General features: G+C 44.7%; 1 protein-coding gene across 1 annotated transcript in view; it reads right to left on the reverse strand.

The window, feature by feature from the left end:
- Positions 1–1,108: 1,108 nt before the first annotated feature.
- The window catches only part of LOC148220192 (endogenous retrovirus group K member 8 Gag polyprotein-like), a 60,684-nt gene continuing 35,597 nt past the window's right edge, over positions 1,109–26,195 (reverse strand). Inside the window, exon 2 of the mRNA XM_088155796.1 lies at positions 1,109–2,232. Coding sequence (XP_088011922.1) covers positions 1,109–2,232 — 1,124 coding nt within the window. The remainder of the gene's footprint in view (positions 2,233–26,195) is intronic.

Raw genomic sequence — 26,195 nt, forward strand, 5'->3', positions numbered from 1 at the left:
CAGGGTGCAACAGAATGCTAAAAAAGCAATCTTTGACATCAATAATAAACAGGTGATAGTTTTTTGGTAAACCAGCTGGCGATGGCAAACCTGGTTGCAGAATTCCTAAAGAGTGCATTTGATTATTGACTGCCCTTAAGTCATGTAAAAATCTCCATTTTCCCGACTTTTTTTGTATAACAAAAACGGGGGTATTCCAGGGACTCATAGAAGGTTGTAAATGACCAAAGGCTAATTGTTCCTGTACTAATGAATGGAGATGCTCTAATTTATCTTTAGTGATGGGCCACTGAGCCACCCATACTGGTTGGTCAGATTTCCATGTTAGTTGTATAGTGGGTCGAGCACCTATTGGCTCAGTGGCCGCCCCTGAAAATGTTGGTTGGTTAAAATGACATTCCATTGACTAAGCATGTCTCTACCAAGGATCCAAAGAGGAGTGTCTAGTACATAAGGTTTTACTACAGCCTTGTTTCCCTCTTTATCAGTAATTTCTACGAATTCCTAACTTTGTAAAGTACGGGTGGTTCCAGCAACTCCTAAGATTTGCTCATTTAAGAGTGTAGTGGGCCACTGCTGAGGCCAAGCAATTAGTGGTATTATGGTGACGTCTGACCCAGTGTCTAGCATCATTGAATGTTCAAGCATTTTGGAATCATCGATATTATCAGAATACAATTTTACGGTTACTTGCCGGGTCGGTCTATCACTAGTCATGACTTGAGCAAAGGCAATTAAGGGTCCGGTACTACCAAAACCACCAGATCTTTGTGAATTAGTAGCTGTTGGAACCTGGGGAAGAAAAGGAACAAGTTGAGCAATTACACTACCTTGTGGAATGAACATTGGTGGGGAAAAGACTTTCACTACTATTCTGATAATACCACTATAATCAGCATCAATTACACCAGGTAAAACGAAAATGCTGTCTAAAGTGGCCGACGATCTCCCTAGCAATAATGCGGCCATACCGCCACCTAGTGGACCTTTGGTAGTACTATCGATGACGGTATCAGAATCATCAAAAATAGTCACGGAGTCTCTAGTTACCAAATAGACTCCAGCGCTCCTTTTTGTGGCGGGGAGCATGTTGTAGAGACAGCCATGGCTACTGAGGGGTTCTTTTTGTTCGCCGCCCCCCCTTGCGGCTCATCTCGTTTCCCGCCAACGGTGTCCCATCCTTTTTAAATTTGGATCGGCATTCATTTGCCTTGTGGCCAAACTTTTCGCATCGGCGGCAAGTGCCGACAAATGATGTAGATGTGAGGTTCGTATTGTTATTTTGTTGTTGTTTTGCCAAACTTGAAGGACAATGCTTTCTAATATGTCCGGTATGACCGCAATTATAGCATGTATTGGGAGGGCCTTTGTCCCCGTTCCCTTGCTTGTGTGCTTGAGTAATGGCTGCAGCTAAAGCAGCAGCATGAATTCGAGCTTTCTCCTTTTCAATTTCTAAAGGGGCTCGTGAACATTGTTCAATCATTTGTATTATTGTCATACGAGCTGGTAATGCTGCTAATAATCGCTTGCAGGTGGCATTTGCATTTTGCATAGCTATTTCTTTTACTAAAGTATCTTTCATATCAGGAGGGACATCTGGTGCTGCCTCTACTCCTTCTGTAATCCTGTCCACAAAAGACAAAAAGGATTCATCTTCCTTTTGCTGAATATGTAAATAAGGTTGTCGAGGCTTACCTACTTGGGGCAAGTTGTTAAAAGCTTCTAAAGCAGCAGACTTGCTTTGAGCTAAAATGCGAGCCCCTAACATTGCCTGTCTTTGTGGATCGATGAATTGACCATTTCCCATAAGCATATCTAGCGTGGCAAAGCGTAGAGGATCACCTTGCAGCAAATTGACATTATCTAATTGTTTAAGCGCCAATCTTTGTTGCCACTTTGCTAAAAATAACATATAACTAGTAGGTCCTAGTATAAGCTCAAACATAGCCTTAAGGTCGGCAGGGACGAGTTCTTGATATTTTAGCAATGCTTCTACTTGCCGCCTTACCAAGCGATTATCAACACCGTAGTCCATTACAGATTTTTGAACCCTTGCTATCATTTGCCAGTCTAAGGGCTGCCAAGCATTATTACCACCAGTTCCTCGCACCACCGGAGCTGAGACAAACTGAAAATCTCCCGTCAACTCAGCATTTGTTACCACTCCTTTCCACCTCTTATTCATGTCAAAAGAAGGGTCTTTGGGGATGGAAGTTTTGTCAGGACCTTTCCCTGAGCCTCCCAAGCCTCCCGAGCCTCCCAAGCCTCCCGAGCCTCCCGAGCCTCCCGAGCCTCCTTTGTTCCACCAATGCTGAAAAGAGTCATTAAAGGTAGTTAACAATCCCGTCCCTTCCTTTTCTGTAGAATGAGAAACATTTGTGTTTTCAATTTCGGAAAGCATTATTGGGGGTAAACCTTTAGATGTTAGAAATTGATTTGCAGTAGGCATATCCCACTCCCCCGCCTTAACCAAATTGATAATGTTCTGTCAGCATTGAGATGTAGAAGTATTCGGTGCAGAAAAAGAATTTTCCTCTAAAGTTTTGAGGCTAGAGAGAAAGGCGTTATGGGCCTTTTTATATGCTTCCCCAATCGTTTTACTTTTGGAACCCTTATCAAGCCGCTTCATTTCATCTAACAGTTCAAGCATGGTTTCGGTCTGCTTTTGCAGTGTGGACTGTAAATCGTCCCTGTCCATTCCTGTTTCTTTGGGAAGAGGCACAATCGCTGGGTCGAAAGTGGGAGATGAGGGCAGATGTAACACGGGGTCAGTATTAGTGGGATTAGCGGGCGCTACGCTCATTGTTACTGGGGGTGCCGTAGGTACCGAGGGCGCAGAGGGTGCCGTAGGTTCCGGGGGTGCAAAGGAAGGCACATTATGATCATCGGTAGGGTCCCAGGGTGGTATTAAATCATCATAGGGGCCACGGGCCGCAGGGGCTGACACGTACGGGGGTGGGACAGTAGCAGACTCTTGGGTGAGTTTACCAGCTACGGCAGTGACCATGGTCTGTGCTGTGAGTTCCAGCTCAATTTCAGCACCCATTTGTTCAATTAACATGCGCAGCTGCCAGTACGTAGGAGCTAAGGATTTTACCTCCTTATTCCCTGTTTGTATAGCTTCCCACAAATCTGCCCCGACTTCTTGCCAAGTAGTCTCTTTAAAAACATCGGTAGAGTCTTTTAAAAAAACACGATGTTTAGCCCAATACAGTAAATTCACGAGCGAAGACCGATCAACAGTCTCTCCTTACTTTTGGGCAAGTTTCATTAAGGCATCAACAGTAGCCTTCTCAATAGCTGATACCGTGTTTCCCATCCCGCAAATTTTTTACAGCCGTCTAAGGCTCCAACTCACTGGTCGACAGTGGCCACTCGAGCCTCTCTCGGAAGCCCGGTCAGAACCGCTGCGGGAAGTCAACGTTCCCATAGGTGGCACGCACAGAGACCCTCCACATAAAAGTCCGACTGTTAAGCAATCTGGCCCCTTCGGATCATCACGTGGGGGTCACCAAGATGCTGGGGTCTTCATGCTGGAGAACAGGAATAAATAACACACACTCAATATGAATGCAAAGAGCAGAGTCTTTATTTTTAACAAAGAGATGATTTTTATACGTTTTCAGTGGTTACTTAGAGTTTGTTACAAAGAGTACGATTGGTTACACAAAAGATGTATATATGTTAATAGTAATTCTATTGGTTCATCTAAGATCTATCTTTCTACAGACTAGTTATTGCGTAAGATACTCTTTGAAGTGGACATGGTATGTCAACTAAACAGGATCTTGCTTCCCCAGATGTCTTTTCCTTTGTTCTTGCTTATCTCAACGAGAAAATTTATGATTTTGTTTTTCTCCTATAGTCACACCAAAGACACGGTAACCTTGAACGGACCTTTAACATAACTAAGGTAGTTTTCTATAGACAGGCTGCAGAGCCAGAGCTCCTACTAGGCGGCCAACAGTGTTGGAATGGTTCCCCATCCAAAAGGAAGGATGTCAAATGCTTCTTTGGAAATATTTTAACTTCTGTGCATTTCTTTCTTTGTAATGAAATAACCTGTAACAAGCCAGGACGTGATTGTGTTCAGTAGAAACAGATCAATGGCATCATTTAGCCTAAAGGTTTTATGAGATTGATCAGGAAGTTTAATTTAGATTTAAAGGCACTGTAGTCATATTTAATTTTATTTCTCTCCATACTTGAGTCTCTTAAACAGGGACCTTCAATTGGACAGGAACGGGACACTGAAGCAAATTGTAATGGATGACGTAATGGCTTACCCGGAAGCATTTTGTGGGAATTGATTTCTGCTAGGTATCCATCAGCCAGGATTTTAGTGTGAAGGAAATCTTCAAAAAGGTAAAACAAAAATTCTCGTTGGTTTAAAACCTGACTGCTATATTAATATTCCACTTTTGAGAAAATTTTCATGACCTTTAAAATTCAGACTATTTCAAGTATTGTTTCAGCCATTGAAGAAAGTGCTTTTAATAGAGATAGGAGAGGGAAACCAAAACATTTCTCAGAGCCACACTTTGAACTCTCCTTGTTACAAACGGCACTTGAGCAAATTCATTTGCCTTTGGAACAGAAGACGACAAGGTAACAGGCTTATCATTACGGATTTGAGTGTTCCATGTTCTTTAGATAGTAAGTGATCTATTCAAGATGATCTCTTACTGAAATAGATCCATTTTGAGAAGGGATATGGATTTCTTAGAAGAAAGCAAATCCCTATGTTAAAACGGTGTGGTGGGTGTTTTTTGTTGTTGTTTAGCTTTTAGAACTTGCAAGGCACAATCGACTTCATAGTTCGAGATCCAAATAAGACCACGACATTCCAAACAGGTGTTTCTTTTTGGTTGTTTTTCAATCTGTATATCTTTGGATTGTAACCAGTAGAACTGTGCTTGAACTGGAAAGAAGTAGCTGAGGTTTCAGAAGAGGAACATATAGTGGAACGGTAAGCTGAGAGCATTGTGCAAGGAGAGGAAAGAGGGGAAAATGGTAAGAGTTTCCTGAGTCGGAAGGGACCCCTAGGGATCGTCAAAGTCCAACTCCTGGCCCTGCACAGACACTCCAACAGTCCCACCCTCTGCATCCCTGAGAGCATTGGCCAAACGCTCCTGGATCTCTGGCAGCCTTGGGGTTGTGCCCATTGCCTGGAGAACCTATTCAGTGCCTGACCAGCCTCTGAGGGAAAAAACCTTTCCCTGATAGCCAGCCTAATCGTCCCCTGACACAGCTCCTGGCATTCCCTTGGCTCCTGTCCCTGGTCGCAGAGAGCAGAGAGTAAAGCTGTCCCTGTGCTGCCCTTGAGAGGAGCTGAGAGGTCCCAAGTGAGGTGTGAGGTCAGTGTCCTCTATGCAGCTGAACCAAATGCCCTCAGCCACTCTTTGTATGGCTTCCCCTCCAGCCCCTCCATGGTCTCTATGTCCTTCCTTTGGACATTTCTCCAATAGCCTGAGGTCTTTCTGAAGTTGTGGCATCGAAAATTGCCCCCAGGTCTTGAAGAGAGGGCAGTCCCAGCCCACAGCAGAGCAGGACAATCACCTCTCTCGAGCGAGCGGTGCCACAAGATAGGGACAGTTATCAAAAATCAGCTGGAGAAACAAATCTAACAGTGAAACAGGTGATCTAGGCACAGGAAATGGAAGAAGCAGGGGAAGAAGAAGATGAGGAGAGGATTCCTTGTAAAAGTGAAGAAAATGAGCATGCAGAACAGGGACTAAGCATTATGGAGGTAAGTGAGCAAGAGAATAAGTTTGAAAGTGAGGGCAGTTTTGTCAAAAAGAAGGAGGAATAGGAATTCTTTTTGCTGAGAATGAATATAAAGGTTTTTTCTGTTTAGTTTGTATATGAAGCACCCAGGGCTCTAGATCCTTTTGTAGGAAAATGGAGTGTGTAAAGTTGCCGGTCATTATGGAGCGAATTTAAAGGTTTTTAGGGTCCCAGGTGAATTTTGGGTAGAATTCTGGGGATTTGGGGGTTCCCACGTGAATTGGGGGGGGGGGTTTGGGGAGATCCAGGTGAGTTTTGAAAGGTCCCAAGTTGATTTTGGGGAATAATTTTTGGAATTTTGGGGGATCCCAGGGGGCGAGGTTTGGGGTTGTGTTGGTTTGAAAGTAAAACCAGTGCAAGACTCCAAGTCAGTAATAGAGTTTAATAGGAGAAAAGAGAAAAAATAAAATACATGCAATAATATAAAAGAAAAACCACCAACAAAGTCAGAAATACAACCTGACACCCTGTCAGTCAGGGTGTTGGTAGCAGTCTGTATAAATGGTGGCAGCAGTCCTCCTGTGTAAGGCTTTTTCTCGGCCCAAAACAGGGTCTTTCACCCTTCCTCTGGTCTAGCTCAAGTGTTAGGGTGAAATTCCCCTGGGCCCTAGCCACAGAGACGTAGTTAAGGTATCAAAAGAGGCTCTTTCCCCTGATAAAGTTACAGGTTTATTTCTCGTGGGTAGTGAGTGAAAAGGGAAGGGAAAAGAGCGGGGGAAGAGAGAGAAAAGAGGGGGAAAAAGAGCACGGGGGAAGAGAGTGGGGGGAAAAAGAGAGAACGGGGGAAGAAAGGAGCGGGGGCAAGCGGACGGGAGAAAAGCGCGGGGGAAAAAGAGTGGGGGGAAAAAGAGAGAACGGGGAAGAGAGCGAGGTCAGAGGGTCCTGACCTTTTCTAGGGTCTGGAAAGGGGGGGCGGGGAGAAATTGGATCCCAGCCAGGTCTGTGTGGCCAGGAGGGGAGAGGGACCAAGATACAGGGCACAGCAGGGGTCACGGGATGTACCATTTACAATGTATCTAGGAAACGCAACACTCCTGGAAGACAGATGTGGTTCAGTTGATGCAGTGCTCCTGTAGAAGGTGCAGTTTTCCTCCGAAGATCCAGAGATGATGTGGAAAAAGGTCCGACTTTCCTCGGGGATCCAGTGGAAAGGACTGCCTTGGTGTTCCAAATCTCAGTGTTTATCTAGGTAGGAAATGTTTGGCTCCTCCCCCTGGCTGGAGCATCTCCCAATGGGATGATGTAATCTTATCAGTCACACAATAGGACTTAATGGCCCATTAACAGAATATATCTTCTGGAGGAAGGATGGGTTGTGAAAAGATAACGATGACCATCCCCCTGATCTTATCAGATGGCAGATCAGCAGGGGATATCTCCCACAGAGATAAGGATCACCACTCCTCCCACATTTTAACAGATGGTGATAGAATACACATTTTTGCATTGTACCCCAGGACATAATCCACCCCTTATTCTATTACCATCTACATCATACTCAAACCAATACCCTGTTACAGATATATGATACAAATTGAAACCTTACATACAGTTCTCACTAAAAAATAGGTCTCCTTGCTGTACACAAAGGGTTTCCCCATCTTTCTGCATTACCCACCAAGTGCAACCAGGTCCTTGAGCAAAAACAATCCCACGGATTGGTTTGCCTTTGCCTGTGGTGGGATTAATCCAAACAGTCTTTCCTAAAATACCTTTCATGTGTGCCACAGGGACCTTGTCCCCATCCACTGTGTGCAGGGGTTCAGAGTGGGCAGGACCGGTTCGATTGATGGACCCTCGGGTGTTAACCATCCAGGTGGCTTTGGCCAAGTTCATTTCCCAATTTCTGAAGGTTCCACCACCTGGTGCTTTCAAAGTAGTCTGAAGGAGTCCATTAGACCGTTCAACTTTCCCGGCCGCTGGCGCGTGGTAAGGGATATGATATATCCATTCAATACCATGTTCTTTGGCCCAGGTGTTGATAAGGCCGTTCTTGAAATGGGTTCCGTTGTATGATTCAATTCTCTCAGGGGTACCATGCCTCCAAAGGACTTGTTTTTCTAGGCCCAAGATGGTGTTCCAGGCAGTGGAATGAGGCACAGGGTAGGTTTCCAACCATCCTGTAGTTGCTTCCACCATGCTCAGTACGTAGCGCTTGCCCTGGTGGGTTTGGGGAAGGGTGATGTAGTCAATTTGCCAGGCTTCCCCATACCTGTACTTTGACCATCATCCACCGTACCACAGAGGCTTCACCCGCTTGGCCTGTTTGATTGCGGCACAGGTCTCGCAGTCGTGGATGATTTGTGAGATGCTGTCCATGGTAAGGTCCACCCCTCGGTCACGGGCCCATCGGTATGTTGCATCTCTCCCCTGATGACCAGAGGCATCATGGGCCCAACGAGCTAGGAATGCTTCTCCCTTGTGCTGCCAGTCTAGATCCACCTGTGATACTTTCACTTTGGCAGCTCGGTCCACCTGCTCGTTGTTGTGATGTTCTTCATTAGCCCGGCTTTTGGGTGCATGTGCATCCACGTGTCAAACCTTTATGGTCAATTTCTCTACTCAGGCAGCAACGTCCTGCCAAATCTCAGCTGCCCAGATGGGTTTCCCTCTGCGCTGCCACTTGGCCTTTTTCCAGCGATCCAGCCATCCCCACAGAGCATTAGCTACCATCCATGAGTCAGTGTAGAGATAAAGCCTTGGCCACTTCTCTCGTTCAGCAATATCCAAAGCCAACTGGACGGCTTTTAGCTCTGCGACCTGACTCGATCCACCTTGTCCCTCGGTAGCTTGTGCAACTTGTCGTGTGGGGCTCCATACTGCAGCTTTCCATTTCCGGTTAGTGCCTACAATTCGGCAGGAACCATCAGTGAAGAGGGCATATCGTCTTTCAGTCTCCGGTAGCTCATTATATGGTGGGGCTTCCTCAGCACGTGCCACTTGCTCCTCTTCTTCTTCAGAAGACAATCCAAAACTCTCACCTTCAGGCCAGTTTGTAATTATTTCCAGAATCCCAGGGCGATATGGATTCCCAATACATCAGCATAGGATATCTCCCACAGAGATATGGATCACCACCCCTCCCACATTTTAAGACATGATGATAGAATACACATTTTTGCATTGTACCCCAGGACTGGGGTGAATTTGTAGAATGTGGGGAGTCCCAGTTGAATTGTAGGGGGAATTTGTGGAATTTTAGTGATCTCAGGGGAATTTTGGGGGGAATTTGGTGAATTTTAGGGTTCTCAGGTGAGTTTTGGGTATGCCAGGTGGATTTTGGGGTGAATTCTGTCAATTTTGGGGTATCCAGGTGAGCATTTGGGAGTCATGGGAGAATTTTGGGATGAATTTGGGGGGATGCAGGTGGATTTTCCAGGGAATTTTGGTGATTTTTGGGAGTCCCAGCTGGGTCTTGGAGTGAATTTGGTGTATTTGGGGTATCTGGATGGGTTTGGAGGAGGATTGTAGAGATTTTGGGGTGAATTTGGGAGGTGTTGGGGGGACTGGGTCTTGGGGGTGATTTGAGGGATTTTGGGGGTTGCAGGTGGGATTTTGGGTTGAAACCCTGGGATTTGGTGGTCCCCCGTGAATTTTGGGGTGAATTTGTGGAATTTTGGGAGTTGCCAGGTGAGTGCTCAGCATCCCAGGGGGGACTTCGGGGTGAATTTTGGGGACTTTGGGTTTCCCAGGTGAATTTCTGAGGTGAAAAGGTTCAAAAAGTGTTTTTTGAAAACAAGTTAAAGCCAGAAGGTTATTGAAAATTAATAGATGTGATGCAAGAAGGTAATATGCAGACAATACACAGCGAGACAAATCATGGGAAAAATACAGTGGTGACACATGAGTGTGTGAGGACGGGATCAGTATAGCTAAGGCTCAGATGAAGCTGAATTTGGAAAAGCATGCCAAAAATAAGAATAATAAAGGCACCTACGGGTATTTCAGTGGGAAAAGGAAGATGAAAGGAACCTATCACACCTCCCTTATTCCCCCCCACTGCCATAAGCCAGACAGGACTAGTGACAACAGACAAGGAGAAGGCTGAGGTACTCAACAAGTGTTGGTCTCAATTTTTACTGCCAGTCACTATTTCCACATCTCTCAGGTTACTGGACTGGTGGACTTGATTCTAAGCCATAGTAGCAGGTCAGCTTTCAGACCACTTGAGGAACCTGAGGATGCAAGACCATGGGACCCACCCAGAGGCATGTCAGGGCCCTGAGAGAACTGGCAGCTGTAGTTGCTAAGGTGCTTCCTCCATCATATTTGAGAAATCAAGGCAACCAGCTGAAGCCTCCAGACACTGTGTTGTATTGACTCCAATACTCTTGGTCTTTTTTATAAATCTTAGAGCTCTGAGTCAATTTCTGCCGAGGATTCCCAATGCAGTTTCAAAAATGGAATCTTTGTTATTGGTCCTCATGTTGATCTTGGATATTTCCATTTTCTGCACACCTATATTTTCGAAACATTTGTAATGACTGAAAAGAAAGCTGAGATGAGGCATTATGCTCTTTCCAGTGATATAAATGGACCAGTATTCTTTTCCGACAAATATGTTTTTGCTGTGTCTAAGCACATGTGCATACCTGTGTTTGATTTATGTGTCCAGGTTTTGGCAATGGGGCAGCCACAGGGCAGTCCTGTGACAATGGCCCAGGTGCTGCCCTGTCCCGCTTTCTTCCATCTGGCTCCACTTCAGGATGTCCTCCCTGCTGAGGAAGAGGTTGGGATAGCACCTTTAGAAATGTGACTTTCTGGTTTTTTTTGGTTTTTTTTGTTTTGTTATTTCTAAAGTTACTAGAAACCTTCACCCTGATTTTTGATGTGTTGGGTTTGGGGTTTTTTTTCAGTTTTGGGTGGGTTTTTTTGGGTGCATTTTTCAGGTTTTTTTTTTGTCTCCTTGGTGATTATTGTTTGGGGTTTTTTGTGTGTTTGTTTGGTCTGCTTTGTTTGTTTGTTTGTTTGGTTTTTTATTACGTTTTTGTAGATATTTTTAAGCAAATTGATTGGAAAACTGAATAGTCCTCCACTATAGTCTCCTGGGTTCACCTGAGACTGTTCCTAGGCATCTCCCTGATCCTTTTTGCGATGAGTCTCACATCATTCTCCCGAGGAAACTGTCTGCTTATGGTTTGGATGGGTGGGCTGTTTGCTGGGTGACAAACTGGGTGATGGCCAGGCCCACAGAGTGGTGGGAAATAGAGTTCATCCAGCTGGTCCCCAAGGCTCAGTCTTGGGCCAAGTCCTGTTTAATATCTTTATCAGTGATCTGGACAAGGGGATAGAGTACATGCCCAGGAAGTTCACAGATGATGCAAAGTTGGCTGGTAGTGTTTTTTTCTTCTGGAGGACAGCAGGCTCTGCTTCTTCTTCCTCCTGTTCTGAGGTCACTGCTCCCTCTTCATCCCTCATTAAGTGTGCTGATTTTGTCACTTGGATGAGAAAACAAACAATTTTAGCAACAATACTAGTGGCAGGGAAGAAGAAAGGAAGAGTTCACATGAATCCTCCCCCCCCAAAAAAAACAGACAATACCTGATGGCTCCTCTGCCCCGCTTACTGAGTACACCGGAACCCACTGTCCCCCAAAGATACTCCCTTCTCCCTGCCCCCAGCCATGATGTGAGATGGAATAGAATAACTAAGATTAAGATTCTCCCTATGTAACTCCATCATACTTCGATTCTGGGAAAAAAAATTTCTTGAAGTTCTATCATTTCAGATCATTTGAATTTGAATTTGCATACTAAAAAGTCTAGCCAGAAACTCATGACAATATTAATAGCCCATTCTAGAATGTCTGAGATGATATACACTTCTTTCAAGAGAATGTGATACCTCACGTGACTTCTCCAGAATTTCAAAGAACAGCGGGAGTAGTCTACAAGATTCTTGCTGCCATCTGGATTTCCTGGTATTTGGCTGGTCTATGTAAGCCAACCAGCTATTCAGCAGAGGCAATATTAGTGTGATACTTGATGGTATGTGAGATGGAACACAGTAATTTATGCCTTTTTGCATAGTGATGAAGCTGTAAAGAAAGCTCCATAATGCTCAGACAAGGAGGCTGCTGGACTTCAAGCAGCAAAGGCCCAAAACGAACCAGTGAAAAGGTGTCATTGAAAAAAAAAGCCAGGTGGGGAGCAAAGTGATGCTATAGGGCAGTTTACTAAAAGAGGAAATCAAGTGGAAAAAAAAGTCCAAGAGTAAAGGACTAACAGGGAAAATGAAACTAAGGAAGGAAATCAATCTCAGCTCATCATTTCAGAAGCTAACATGTTCTCATTGCAATGATGCATAAAGTGAGAAATAATAAATATGTCTGCGCCAAAATCTGAAATATGAACTTTATTGCATTCTGTCTTTCATGGAATCATACAACAGTCTGTGATTAAAGATCATCTAGTCCAACTTCCTTGCCAGGTAGATCTTACAGTCGATCAAATTGCTCAAGATTAGCCAAACTGATAAGGAGCACTCTCAATGATGGGGCATCCACAACTTCTCTGGAAGACCCGTTTGAGTGTCTCACCAGCTTCATTGTAGAAAAGCTTTTCCTTTTAGCCAATCTAAACCTAGTCTCAGTTTGAAAGCATGGCCCCTTGTCCTGCCTCTGCAAACCTTCCGAAAAAGTCTTTCTCCATTTGTCTTATACCCTCTTTACATATTCAAAGGCCACCATACTGTCTCTTGTGATAGGTTGACTTAGGAAGAAGAAACTCAGAAGAGATTCTTCCTAAGGGAATTTCCTCTGTGGGGGTTGGGATACCTGCAACAGCCAATTAGATAAAGTTAGTTCGCTCCGTGAACACACATTTTGAGGAAGGTAATCCGGAACTGACCCTCTTTGTCTTCCGGCGGCTGAGCAGGTAACACCAACCCGAGCTTCCCCCTCCCCCATGCGGGGGGGGGGGGGGGTTCGGGAGGCCGCTTGGGCCCCGTTTGCCAACTAGGGGGACCCGATGGCCGGGGGGAGAAAAAGTTGTGTGATAAGACCTTCATGGCTTCCTCCTCCACGGGCCTGCGGCTCTGGCGTGGGGGGAGGCCGACTCTTGCTGCTGCTGGCCAGGCTGGGCCTGCCCGGGTGGCCATGAGCAGGGTGGGGCTGCAGCCCAGCCCCAGAAAGGCTGATTAACACCTCGGCTGCCCCCCCCAGCACAGCCTGAGCCTGGCCCAACTCCTGTAGTTGTGTTAAACTTTAACTCTTTAGTGCTCAGATGAGATTTGCAAAGCCTCCAGCCTTTCCTTTGAATATGAAAGGGAATAAGAAGATTTCTGAAGTCAGTGATGTAAGAGCTAAGTTTTTAAGATGGAAAGAGAATGAGAAGATGCTGAAATGGCTGAAAATCTTTTTGTGAAATTGTAGGAATGACCTGATGTACTGAATATTCCTATAAACCATGGAAAGAGACATGGGGGGATGGAAATGTTCCATTTAATAGATGATTTAAGTAAAGAGCACCTGTGTTGAGAATTTCTGTTCTGAGAAAAGAAGGAGATTTTGGTTTTCTGAAGATGAAGCCTGAGCAGAGAAAAAGGAGACAGAGAGAATCTTTGCGGTTGAACATTTCATTCTTAAAAGTAATACCCCATGAGACAGACATGGCCCACATCTAAAACTTTGGGACGGTTGTAGAGTTGGGAGGAGCGTCACGGTTGCAGGTTCCCGGGCGGATGCAAATAGTGAAAGATAAAACCACAAGAGAACTGTTTTTTTCCTTCTTGTGGGAAAAATCCCTACAACTTCAACAAGAAGAAGCTTCTCTCTCCAGAAGTGAACTGAGAAAGACTAAATTGGGCACTGACCGAAGTATTTGTTATATGTTTGTTTTGTTGTTATGAAGTTTGGGAGAGGGAGGGAAGGAGTGATCTAAAAAATCTTATTCTGAATTTTTTTTTTCCTCTCTTTTTGTTTGTGTAGTTAATGAATTTTCTTTTATACTCTCTCAAGTTTTAGGCCTGCCTTGCTCTTTTGCTCCTGGTTCTGTCTCACAACAAGAAAAATAAGTTTATTCAAATTGGCAACTCAAACTCAAGACATTAATTTGGTGCGTTGGCCGGGAAAGTCAAAATTAAACCAAGACACTCTCCAGAAACCTCTCTTCTCCAGGATAAAAGATCCTACTTTTCACAAGAACCAGTTCATAAACTGAGATGGAAGACATCTCAGGAGATCAGATCATCCAACAGCTCAGCGTAAGAATAGCTCTGAAGTCAGATCAACTAGCTTAGGGCTGTGTCTGTTTGAATTTTGAAAATTACCAGGAATTGAAATGCTTCAAGGAAGAGAACTCTGGGTGGCTCCAGAAACAGCCTGATAAACTCGAGCAAACTCGAAACCTCAGAAACTACCACTGCTTTCTCTCCCTCAGCCCAAGCAGTCACAAAGAAGAAGTGTTCCCAGCAGGCTAGGATAGCACACATATACACTACATATACATGACAGGCATCGCCAGCAGCCACATCCTGCTCCTTTCTGTGGCTGGCAAGAGTGAGACTGGATGTTTACATGTGAGCAAACTGGGTCCCTCCAGCAGCTCAGACACTCAGCCTGCCCAGTGACCCCACTGAATTCCAGTATTTGCACTGTCCCAAGGCCACAGCACTACTCCCCTTGCTGGCACAGACCATCACACGCCTCCTAAATCAGTCAGGACTCCCCTGGTTCCACAGCCACCACCCCACTTGCTCTCCCCCAGGCCACTGCCATTGTTCACCAACTTCTCCACTTTGATCTTTGCTGGTGCTCTCAACACTGGCACACCCAGATGTTCTGCAGCTGTTGTCTCCTGGTGGAAAGGACTTGTAAAGCCATGTTTCCTTAGAGGACTTCCACAACCTTTCAAAGCAACCTTTTCTGGGGTATGAACAATCTCATTCAAATGTCAACATTTCTTTTCCCATATGTGAAATCAGAATTTCCTTCTTCCAGGCATGCTCAAAACAAGGCACAAACTACATTGTGCCTTCTGTTTCACATGCTGACTTGTTTGTAAACAATGCTAGGAGAATACCTGTTTTGATCCAAGCTAATCTCTGGCCCTTATAGTGCATTCGGTAGTTAGTTTTGCTTTGCGATTTACTTGATGTCGCATTGAATTGTTGAATCATAAACAGACTATCTGACAGTATAGCAGCATAGCAGTGATGAATAAATGCAAGTACCATCTGCTCCTTTACCAACTTTTCCATTTCCATATTCACAGTTGGGGGATTCAGTATTTCTTCACTTGCCATAAATTCTCTGCAGGATGGAAAGTAGATATGTAGAATGGAATCACATGATATATGTCATATCATATGTGATATTACATAGAAAGAAAAAATGATCAAGTATTACTTTGATAGAAACCAAAAGTGAACACTAGCCACTTTGTGTTGCTCATTGTCCAAAAGAAGACTGCCACATTTCTGACTTGATCTCTAAACTACACACTTCTTTTGCATGAGCTTCCAGTCCTTGACTCTCCCTTGCCATTTCAGTTGATGCCATTTTTCTTTCTCAAGCTCTGATTTCATTCGATTCAAGAGTAGCTTGGCAGTTGCCCTCTCATTATCCTGCAGTGCTCTCTTTACATTCTGTGTATTAAAAAATAAAAGCAGAAGTAGAAGCAGCATACGACATGCAAAAAGAAACAAAAAATTGTCTATTCTACAGAAAATGAGGGGAGAAAAGAACACAAATGATAACCAATACCCTGCCAAGTAGAAATTTCTTCTATATTTCAATGATTGATAGGCAGAAAAAATGAATTTCATTTGGGGAAAGAAAGACATTCTAGGAATATTCAGACTGCTATCTTGCCCCAGGTAAAACATTTACCATGGCCTCAGCGTTAATGAGCTTGTGAACATCAGCTGCCAAGAGGAAGGACATTTCCTCCAGTTTCACAGAATACTTGGTCAGTACATCTGCTATCTGTGCAATCAAAGAATACAGAAAAGCAACCACAATGAAAAGTAGAACTCAAATATCAATTTCCCAAGTTAAAATCTACATGAACTGACGGCTTTTTCTCTGCCCCAAAATAGGGTTTTTCACCCTTCCTCCGGTCTAGCTCAGGTGTTAGGGTGAAATTCCCCTGGGCCCTAGCCTCAGGGACGTAGTTAAGATATCAAAAGAGGCTCTTTCCCCTAATAAAGTTACAGGTTTATTTCTCGTGGGTAGTGAGTGAAAAAAGGGAAAGGAAAAAGGGAGAAAAGAGCGGGGGAAGAGGGAAAGGTGCGGGGTAAAAGAGAGGGGGAAGAGCGCGGGTAAGAGCGTGGGGGGGGAAAAGAGCGGGGTAAGAGAGAGAAAAGAGGGGGAAGAGAACGGGGGAAGAGACCGGGAGAAGAGCGCGGGGGAAGAGAGCGAGGCCAGGGGGTACTGAGCTTTGCTAGGGTCTGGAAAGGGGGGGCGGGGAGAAATTGGATCCCAGCCTGCTCTGCGTGGCCAGGAGGGGAAAGGGACCAAGATACAGGGCAGAGCAGGGGTCACAGGATGTACCATTTACAATGTATCTAGGAAACGCAACATGAACAAGACAATTTTTCCATTCAAGTGAATTCAATTTAATTAATTCATTAACTACATCGGTATCATTCTCATGTTCAAGAATAGAATTCAAAGAATCAACGTTGCTTCTTCTGAGACATTGAAGCCTCAGTAGATCGCAACTTCAAATCTATTAGGACGGCATGAAAGCAATACCTGCTACATTTAGTACATGTAAACTACAAAGACATCTAGAACAGCTCTAAAAGATGAACAAACCCATGAACTTTGAAGGAGACGCTAGCAAGAAATGTGGAAATAGGCTTTATCAGCCCAGTGCTTTTCCCAAAAGCCTGGGCTCTCCTTGGCGTCAGTGAGAGTCTCTGTCTCATTATTCAGCAGCTGGCTTAGGGTAAAAAAGGATGCATGCAATCACTTCATTCCTGTTCATGACATAAACTTACTGCATCATCACGGAAGCCATTTACTTGGAAATATAGCCTAAAAAATATGTGTCAGACTGGGTACATATCTAGATTTCTATGAGCAAAACCAATTTCTTTTTAACCGGAAAGCCATACAATATGCCTGCCATGGCAAATATTAGTCTACTAGCCCTGCAATTCAACAGGCAGTAAGCAGTTCATTACACCAAATTTACGTTTGGCAAGGAGACAGTCTATTTATTACAAGCCCCGAGTTCTAGAACCAAGAATTCAGGAGTTGCTCATTCCCAATGAAAATCTGTCCATTTCATACCTTTGGGGTTTTATGCTTCTGTTCTTTACCTGCCTTGAGTGTGGCTTTCTTGTGAAGTCACTGACAGGTGTTTTTCCAACACATTTCTGCTGATTACATGGTAATTGCATGGCATCAGCAGACATCTCTGCATGTCTCTTTAAAGTATGCTTTTTACTCTTCTTAGAGGACCTTGTCTTCTTTCCTTCACCCAAAAGGTGGGCTAAGTGAGCCTTCAAAGAACCATCATCTCAACAATTAGAATTCTTTCAAACCTACTGAATGGAGAACAGCCACAAAAAAAAATTTAAAATAAAACCTAGTACGCGAAAGACAGCAGAAGAGAAAGGTAAAATAATGAATCCTACATGCCACATGCATAACTCTCTTCATTCGAGGCTATTTTCAAAATGAGAAAACAAAAAAAAAATCATCTTTTCCTCCGAGAGGAAAAGTGGAGTAACTGGATTGTGTTGCCTTGCTTACAGTTACCAGAAAAGTCAACAGCAGAGTTGAAAACTCCTGAAGCTGGCTAACTACACCTCTAAATGTTTTACTACTGTGTTATGATTCTGTCTTCAGTTAATAGAACCTGATATACAACAAAGAGATGGGAGCACATGGACATGCATTGGAGAGCCTATGCTGGAGGTAACACATTCAATTTCTACTCAAAGAAATCCAAATTAGAAATGTTGAAAATGACCTGGGGCCATTTCAACAGCCAGCAAACTGACTAACACAACCAACCTTTGGCTTTTATTCAATCCTTTGCTTGTTTTACCTGGGCCTTGAAGATCTGTCTGCAGCCTTCCTCTCTGCAAATATATCACAGTCGTCCTATTGAGAACCCATGGCTCATCACAGCAGCTTGGCGAGGCCGGCTTCCAGAAGAACTGGCAACTACAAGCTGGGAGCCAAGAGATACAACACTTCACTTGGAAAAGGGCCTTCCATGAATCCTAGAATCCCAGAATGGTTTGGACTGGAAGCGACCTTAGAGATGATAGATTATCTTCTTCCCACATCCTGACATGGGCAGGGACACTTTTCCACTAGTCCAGGTTGCTCCATGTCCGCTCCAGCCGGGCCCTGGACACCTCCTGCCATGGGGCTCCCACACAGCCTCTTTGAGCAACATGTGCCAGGCCTCAGCACCCACACAAGGAAGAATTCCTATCCTATATCCCATTTACCCCCGCCCTCTGGCACTTTGAAGCTATGCCCCCTTGTCCTTTGAGTCCAGACCCATTTCCAAAGTCCCTCCCCAGCTATCTTGGAGCCCCAGCAGGCACTGCAAGGGGCTTGAAGTCCGCCCTGGAGCCTTCTGTTCGCCAGATTGGACACCCACAGCTCTCCCAGTCTGTCCTAGAGCAGAGGAGCTCCAGCTTTCAAAGCAGCTTAGCAGCCTCCTACCCGCGAAACTCGACGCCACTGCTGGTCTTCCGGGCCCTACGGATATCGCTTCCGGTGTCGCTCAGGGTCACTCCCGGCTCTCTCCCTGCCCCCCATGGGGCCCTCAGGTGTTGCAGCTCGGACGCCAGTCCTGCCGCTGTCATACCAACGCCTAGGGCGTGCACCTTTGTTCTCAGAGCTCCGTGCAACCTTCTGCCTTTCTCACAGTTCGAATGGAAAACGAAAGCTATTTGCCTACGCCCTTCACAGATATCTGTTGCCAGGACGAGGAAGCTGCTATTAGCGCCGCATTGCAGGGGCGCTTCTCGCTCCTTTAATACGTGCTCTGTGCTCTCCAAATTCGCTGCTAGCTCCACGGTTCTTCTCAGCTGCAAGTTGCAGCGTTCACAGTACATAGAGCTTCTCATGAACTGAGGACCTCGAGGGACATATCGCACAGGAAAATGTGCTAGGAGAGTGACGTGTACTACATCATCCCTAATAGTCATCCAGTTTGTGCTTCTGCTGCTTCTGCTCTTCGAAATCACTCCTTGAAAGACGAGCAAGAGGATCTTTCTGGGTGCATTGCACTGAGTGACAGCTGGCTAGGGACTTTGCACTCGGAGCCAAGGCAACAGGGCGTGCTTTCCAGCAGAACTGAGGACAAGTTCTTGGGCAGAACTGAAACTGACCGCTGTAGTTCAGACCTTTCTGGAAGGCAGAGGCGAAGAACGAAGCCACAGAGCACCGGGCTTGTGAGCGCAGTGCAGCGAAGAGCACACGAGCAGTCAAAGAGCTCCTTCACAGCCGCTTTCATTTCCCAGTGCTCTTGCTGCTTGGAAAAGTAGCACACAGCCTTTGCAGGCCATGGCAAAAGCTGGGAAAGTGCCCTTCCTCACACCTTTGCTGTGGTGTACTCCGTGCAGCTAGAGCGAAGTGAGAAGGATGCGAGGAAGTAGAAGGCGTTCTTAAAGTAGCGCTCTGTCAAGCAGCCCTGAAAGGGCGCATAACGCATGGCGTCTCGCTTCCCTCCATTCTACATACTCGCAGCTCCTTTTGCAACCTTGCAAAAGTTGCTTCCAGAGCAGAGGGGGCCAGATTGAAGAGGCAGTGCCTAGGTTCACCTTCTACTTATTGCGCGTAAGCCACGTCCAGCTCCTCACTGCACTCTGTATTTCCCTTCTCCGTGGCATTTCCCGTTGTGCTCTCTGCAACTTGGCGCCTCGAAGTGACCGCCAATGTTTCCACAGCGGGCTGCAAGGGAACCAAGGAGCAGCACAAGCAGCAGTGCTTCAGCTTGCTCCTTCCAACTGCTAAGGGCACTTGGGAAGGCAAGCAAGAGGCAGCCACCTTCCTCTCCTAGTAGCCTGTAACGTGGTGCACACAAGCACGGTACTTGTGCGGCTTCGTTCACGGCCCTCCCCCACGCCTGGCGCCGCTTTCACGATCCACTCTTAATACAGAGCAGGGGTCATGATGGTTCTTTTGATCTCAAAGGTGCAAACAGGTAAAGTGCAGGGGACAAAATCAGTTTATTCAACAGCAGAAAATCAGTTTATTCAACAACAGCAATGCATTTCATCAAATGCCAACAACTCAGTTACGGTAAGGGGGAGAGGTATAGGAAACAAAGTATAGGGAGAGGGGAAGGTAAGAAAGGGATGGGAAAATAGCTTCCAACAGACGAGACGGGCGTCCTCACGGGTCATCCGATAGACGAGTCTTCATCCGTGGGGAGATCTCAAAGGGTCTTTCTCAGAGAGTCGCTCTTTTATAGTCCTTCTCCAAAGCGAGTGGCCTCTGGCCAAGAGGTGGGAAGATTTATGGACCATTGTGTGGTGCTGCAGGAGACAGGTGCGGTCAAGCACTCCTCAGTTGGTGGTACAACAGAAACTCTGGTTGGTGCCATGACAGCACAGTCCAGTGAACACAATACAACAGCACACAGTCACGGGCATCCACCTTGGCCGGGCCAGGAAACCATTGTTCAGAGTCAGCCTGGGTGGGGGTCCTCGAGTTCTCCTTGCGACGGTTGGGAGGCAAAATCGAGGGGAACTTCGGACCGACCCTTACACAACCCCGTGACTCACGATCGTCGTCAAGAGCACCCCTTTGTACAGTCGTGGTGGAGTCTTCAGTTGTGGTGTCTTCAGGACTCGTCCAAATTGGTAGCATATCCTGGAAAACAGAGACAGGAAAGTAGGAAAAAGATAAGGGACAGGATAAGGAAAAGGAGAAAAAAGGAAAACAAAACAGATCAATTATATTCAATTTTTGATTACTAACAATCTTAAACAATTTGTTCAATTCTTTAATTTTTCAATTTTTTGATTAGAAATAAATCAAATTTTTAAAGCAAAATTTTGATTAAACAATTTTAATTGCAATTTGAAGATAATCAATTCTAGTTAAAAATCATATTTTATCCTATTTAAAATCTTGTGTCAATAACCCTAGGGATGCCAACAGTAACCGATCTGGATACATTAGTCACAGATGCCAATTGTGCTAACCGTTTCATTATTCTCCAACTCATAATGTATAGGATTGCTGATAAAACAAAACCAATTAAAACCAAAATCAAGAGAACAATGGTGGGATGTCACAATTTGTTCAGGACACCTGTAGCAGTAGGTGACCACCCAAATAGAGTACCCCACCACCTGTGTTCAGCATCTGTCTTTACCCTTTCCAAAACACGATGTATTTTTTCCACATTGTGATGAACAGCTATTAGAGTTTTCTGTCCGTTTTTCTTGATCTTCTCCAAAATTTCGATCAAATCTTGGTGGAGCAACAATTGCTTCACCAGAGACAGGTTCATTCCAATTGGAGTGGGCAATAGATGGTGGATCAGTGTGTAATTTGACTGCAAAAGATGGTGAGAAGTAACTGGGGCTACATAGGAAAAATCACATCCTGAAATCCTAGTAAAGTTACAGACACAAAAGTTTGAATGATTCTTAGTATTCACTACCAAATTTTCTATGAAAACACTATCACAAGCAGTTCTAAAGCATGCACATCCATTGCCTACACATACCAGTACTGTTTCAGGAATCTCGTTTAGGTGAATTTCAAAATTGCAAACGTTCTGTTCTGTGTCCAAGCAGATATCTTGAGCTCTAATTGCATTACTTTCACAGATAAACCCTTGTTGTTCCCGGACAATGCAAGTTTCCAAATTGACAGTTTGCCACCTCCCACCAATTTGACGGGCCCATTCCCTATGCTCGAAAGGATAGAGAATAGCTCCGTCATGGTTCAACCCTAATGCAATGATGGGGAATATTGAATGCACTGAAACATTACGTATAGTCAGTACAAAGGCTGTGGCTGTGTTTGTGCTGGGATCATAGGTAAAATTTACTAAGTTCCACCAGGACTGGAATTCTTTTTCAAAATCAGTGGCACTGTCCCAGACTATCTTTCGAATTTCAGTGGGAAAAGTGCCTTCCTCACCTTCTCTTATAATTAAAGCAGCAACCGACTGCATCCACAACTGGGCCTGGATACAACTGAGAGCCAAAGAGATGTTATTTTGTGTAGCACCAAGTGCATCGATTATCAATTTGTGGTCATTTACATTTACCTTTTCCCAACTTGGTAATATGTTTGATAACAACCACTGTTGAGTCCCCAAAGCTGTTAAGGTTGTTTGCAGGGGCCGTTGTAATTTGGTTACATCTCCAGCTGTGGTAGCCAATTTATTCATTAGTACTTCTGAATCGATGCTATTCAAAATTCCCAATCCTGTTCCCACAACACCGGTTATGTCTCTTGCCATTCGTTTTTTGGAAGGATTCAATTTCCGCAACCAGGTTGTCCATCCCTCAAAAGAAGTCTGTAGAAAGGGTGAACAAGCTGGCTGAACTTCTGAGACATTATTTTGCATCAGCAATTTGATTTGTTTGAGAGACCATGCCGGATTAAACAATATTTGTTGTTGACCAGTTTTTCTAATTACGTATGGCCTAAATTGAAAAATCGTAGGGCTCAACACAACCGGTGGTTGGGTGGTAGGTGTTACAACATTAACATCAAGTTCTCCCCAGTATTTTGTATTGTTTTTTCCACACATGACTTTATAGGAAAATTGTATAGCAGTTAAATTTAGCCAACAGTCTTGATTTTGGGTTCTACAATATAAAGTCCGGCCATGGGGTCCTATGCCATAACTGTATGCAGGTTCAGTGAGGGATCCAGCCACTAATTTACAAGTTACTGCGACGTCATCACCTTGCGTCACCACGAAAGGAGGGAAAACCTTGTTTTTGTCATCCAACACTAAGGGGGTGCTTACACCATGGTATGCAACTACTGCGGTCTGTGTGGGTTTTTCTATGGCATTTATTTTGAACCTATAGGTCAGACCTTTCAAGCTGGACTCATCTGTTGTGTTATTCTGCCAGGAGCATGTTACATAGGTTGGTCTGGTTAAAGTTATGCCAACAGTCAGTAAGTTCATCCGCACAAAGCTTTGTAACTTCGACGTTGTTGGCGTCAGGGTCCAAGGTATAGTTACCAACCTTCCTTTGGCCACAGCACAGTATTAGGGGGACTTGCTTTTTACATGTCCATACTGTCGTGGGGCAGAGACTCGCCGTGATGTTAGGGTGCAAGCTACTAGTTATATCTGATTTTAAGTAATTCCCAGCGATTGCAATGGTAGTGGCTTTCTCATGAAGGGATTTCTCCACTTTTCTGCATCCTACCTTGATTTCTTCACCAATTGTTCCTATTAGTACCCTAGCCCAGTCCTTTTTGTCCCAACCCCAGTCACTTGAACGGTATACCTCAAAATCGTGCAGTACTGTGGTCGCAAGGCTTGGGTGACGATCTCTGGGGTAGGGTCCTAAAGCACTGGTATATCTGATGGAAGCTTCAGACCACGGCCACTCGGCCGAGTTTTGGCCATGGTGTTGTGGTAGGATAGAGAGAAGTATCAAAAAGGTGATCATGGTTTGTCCGGTTCCCATGTCCCTCGGCGTTCTTCTGTGAAAAGTAAACACAACAGAGTCTGCCACCAAGAGGCAGGAGGTCAAAATGATGGAACAATCCAACGGGTACTTATCCAATGCTCCTTTCCCAGGGCCTTCTGGGCCTCGTTGCCATATGTGCACTGACAACCCCGAGGTGGCAAATCCCCATTCTACCTGGAAAGGATCTGTGGGATGAATAGGGCCTAGAGCTTGATGTGCAGTTGCTTCAAAAATCAGCAGTTGTAATGCTTCCTCCTGAGAAGGAGTCCAATCCCATATTACCTTTTTCCTCAGCAAGTCATAAAGAGGTCTAGCAATAATTGAAAAATCAGGGATGTGTTTTCTCCAAAACACTAATAATCCCAGAGCTTGTTGAAGCTCTTTCCTGGATCCAGGCATTTTAATTTGATCTAGGGAGGTCAGGGTATCAGGTGGAATGCATGTCATACCTCCTTTCCACCAAATCCCCAAAAACTTCACCTCCTGAGAAGGTTTCTGAATTTTCTCTGGGGGAATTTGTAAGTCAAGGCTTTCCAGATGAGAGATTATTTTCCGTTGGCTATCCCCCACTACTTCTATTTCATCTCCCCCCACCAGAATATCATCAATGTATTGATAGACAGCTACATTGTCAGGTTTGGGTATCTTTTCTAATTCCTGTGCTAAAGCATGGTGGGCTAGAGTAGGGGAGTGTTTGTACCCTTGAGGAAGCCTAGTGAAGGTGTATTGCTGTCCTTCCCACTTGAAGGCAAAACAGTCCATGTCCTCTGGCTGTATAGGTATCATAAAGAACATGTCTTTGACATCTATAGTTGTCATGATTGTATGAGTCTTCTCCTGAATTGAAGTTATAAGTTCAGCTAAATTTGGGACAGGTGCTGTGAGAGGATCTGTGTTTGCATTTAGTCTGCGAAAATCTACTGTCAGCCTCCACTTTCCGTTAGGTTTACGGACTGGCCACACTGGAGAGTTAAAGGGAGAATGAGTGTCAATTATCACTCCCTGATCTCTCAGGTCCTGAATAATTGGCTTGATTCCTTCTTTGGCACCAGTGGGAAGTGGGTATTGTTTCACATTAGTAATTTTACTGAAAGGTAAGGAAGGTGCTGATTGAAGCAGATTAATATTAAAACGTGGTGTGCCAAAGGACCAGAGACCACCCTCCTCGTCTTCCCACTGTCTTCCAGCAAGGACATCCATTCCCAATAAATCATTTGGAATATCTCCAATTACAATTTTGATAAGTAACAAATTCTCCTCTCCAGGTAGTTAGATTTTTATCAGAGCTATATCCATAGCTTCTGTGGTCCCCAAGGCATTGAGAACAAAGCAATGTCTCCTTGTTGGAACAACTCCACATTTCTGCGCAGCTTTTCTTGTTAGTGCAGAAATTTGGGCTCCAGTGTCAACCACAAAGGTAACAGGTGACCTTTTAGGGCCAACCATTGCTGTTATCAGGAGGTCCCCAGTATTAGGATTTCTGGTGAGCGTTCTAATGAATAACCAGTTCCCCTCTGCCATGCCTCTGCCCACCCACGAGAGACGGGGTTTCTAGTTTCCCTGCTTCTGAAGCCGTTTCAGTTCCTTTCCCAAAAACTGAGAAGGAGGAAACTCTGACTCAGCTCTCAGAACCTGTGAAGGAGATTGATTTGGCTCACTGCCCAGAATCTGTGGAGGGGTTAAGTTTGACTCACTGACCACAACCGGTGGAGGAGGAGGTGCACTAGGCTGGACAGTAGGAGAGTTTGATGTAAGTATCTTACGGCAATGCCAATTCACAACAATTTTTATCAACTTGTCAAGTGGTAAGCCATCCATAACATCTTTAGGAATTTGTTTCTTTAACCCCAACGACCACCAGTACTGACGGGGAATATTCAATTTCCCCTTTTCTGGCTTATCACTAGGAGAAACAACGTGTCTAACACCTTTAGTTTTCTCCACTTTATCCTATGGGACTTTTACGGGTCCATATTTCCTGCTGTAATTCAACAATTCCTCTGCAACTTCGCTCCATGTCCAAACTTTACGGTTATTTTCAGGAGACTCTGGAGTCCGTCTAGAGGGGGATTCATAGGGAGGGAAAGAGTCCACGGAACCAGATAGCTCACGTGAGTTTCCAAGAAATCGATCTAATCTTTCTACAGGTGTCATGGATGCAATAGTTTTTTGAAGGAGAATTGCGGTAGATTTGAGTGTTTCTGGGAGACCACAAATTAAAGGGGTCATGATTTCAGGCATTACAGGCAATTGCATAGGTGATTCATAGGTGGTAGTCAGTTTTCTCTCATGTATCATTTGCAGGCAAGCAGCTTTGTGAATGTTTTCCAAAAGTTGGTCGGGAGTACCAACTAAAGCTATAGGGTCTCCCCTTTCCAGGGGGTTAAGCCCCCCAGCCCAAAAAGCTGCACGTTGGGTCAAGGACCATGGGTAGCTCTTATCTCCGGTTGTTAAGAAGACCCCATGTCCCCAATACCCACTAGCTTCACTTTCTGATAATTTAATCTCATCTCCCCCAGTAAGAAACACTCGAAATACATATTCAGTCTCTGTTTCATGAGGGAGTCGCCCATATTCCTTTGTCAGTTTTGCTAATTCAGTGGCAGAATATGGGATTTCTTTTGTAGAAATGTTTGGTTCAAAATCATCAGGACCAAGATAAGTATATTGTGTTTTAATCATAGGTCTCAACTTCGGACAGCAGTGTTCCCCAAGATTTTTCATTATAGTTAACTCCTTTTGGAGATAAATTTGATTAATGTGAATAATCTCCTTCTCTTCTGTTTTTGCGTGTGTTTCATTCTGCTTTACTT

This window comes from Sturnus vulgaris, chromosome W, assembly GCF_052056855.1.
Source record: "Sturnus vulgaris isolate bStuVul1 chromosome W, bStuVul1.hap1, whole genome shotgun sequence".
Taxonomy (NCBI): domain Eukaryota; kingdom Metazoa; phylum Chordata; class Aves; order Passeriformes; family Sturnidae; genus Sturnus; species Sturnus vulgaris.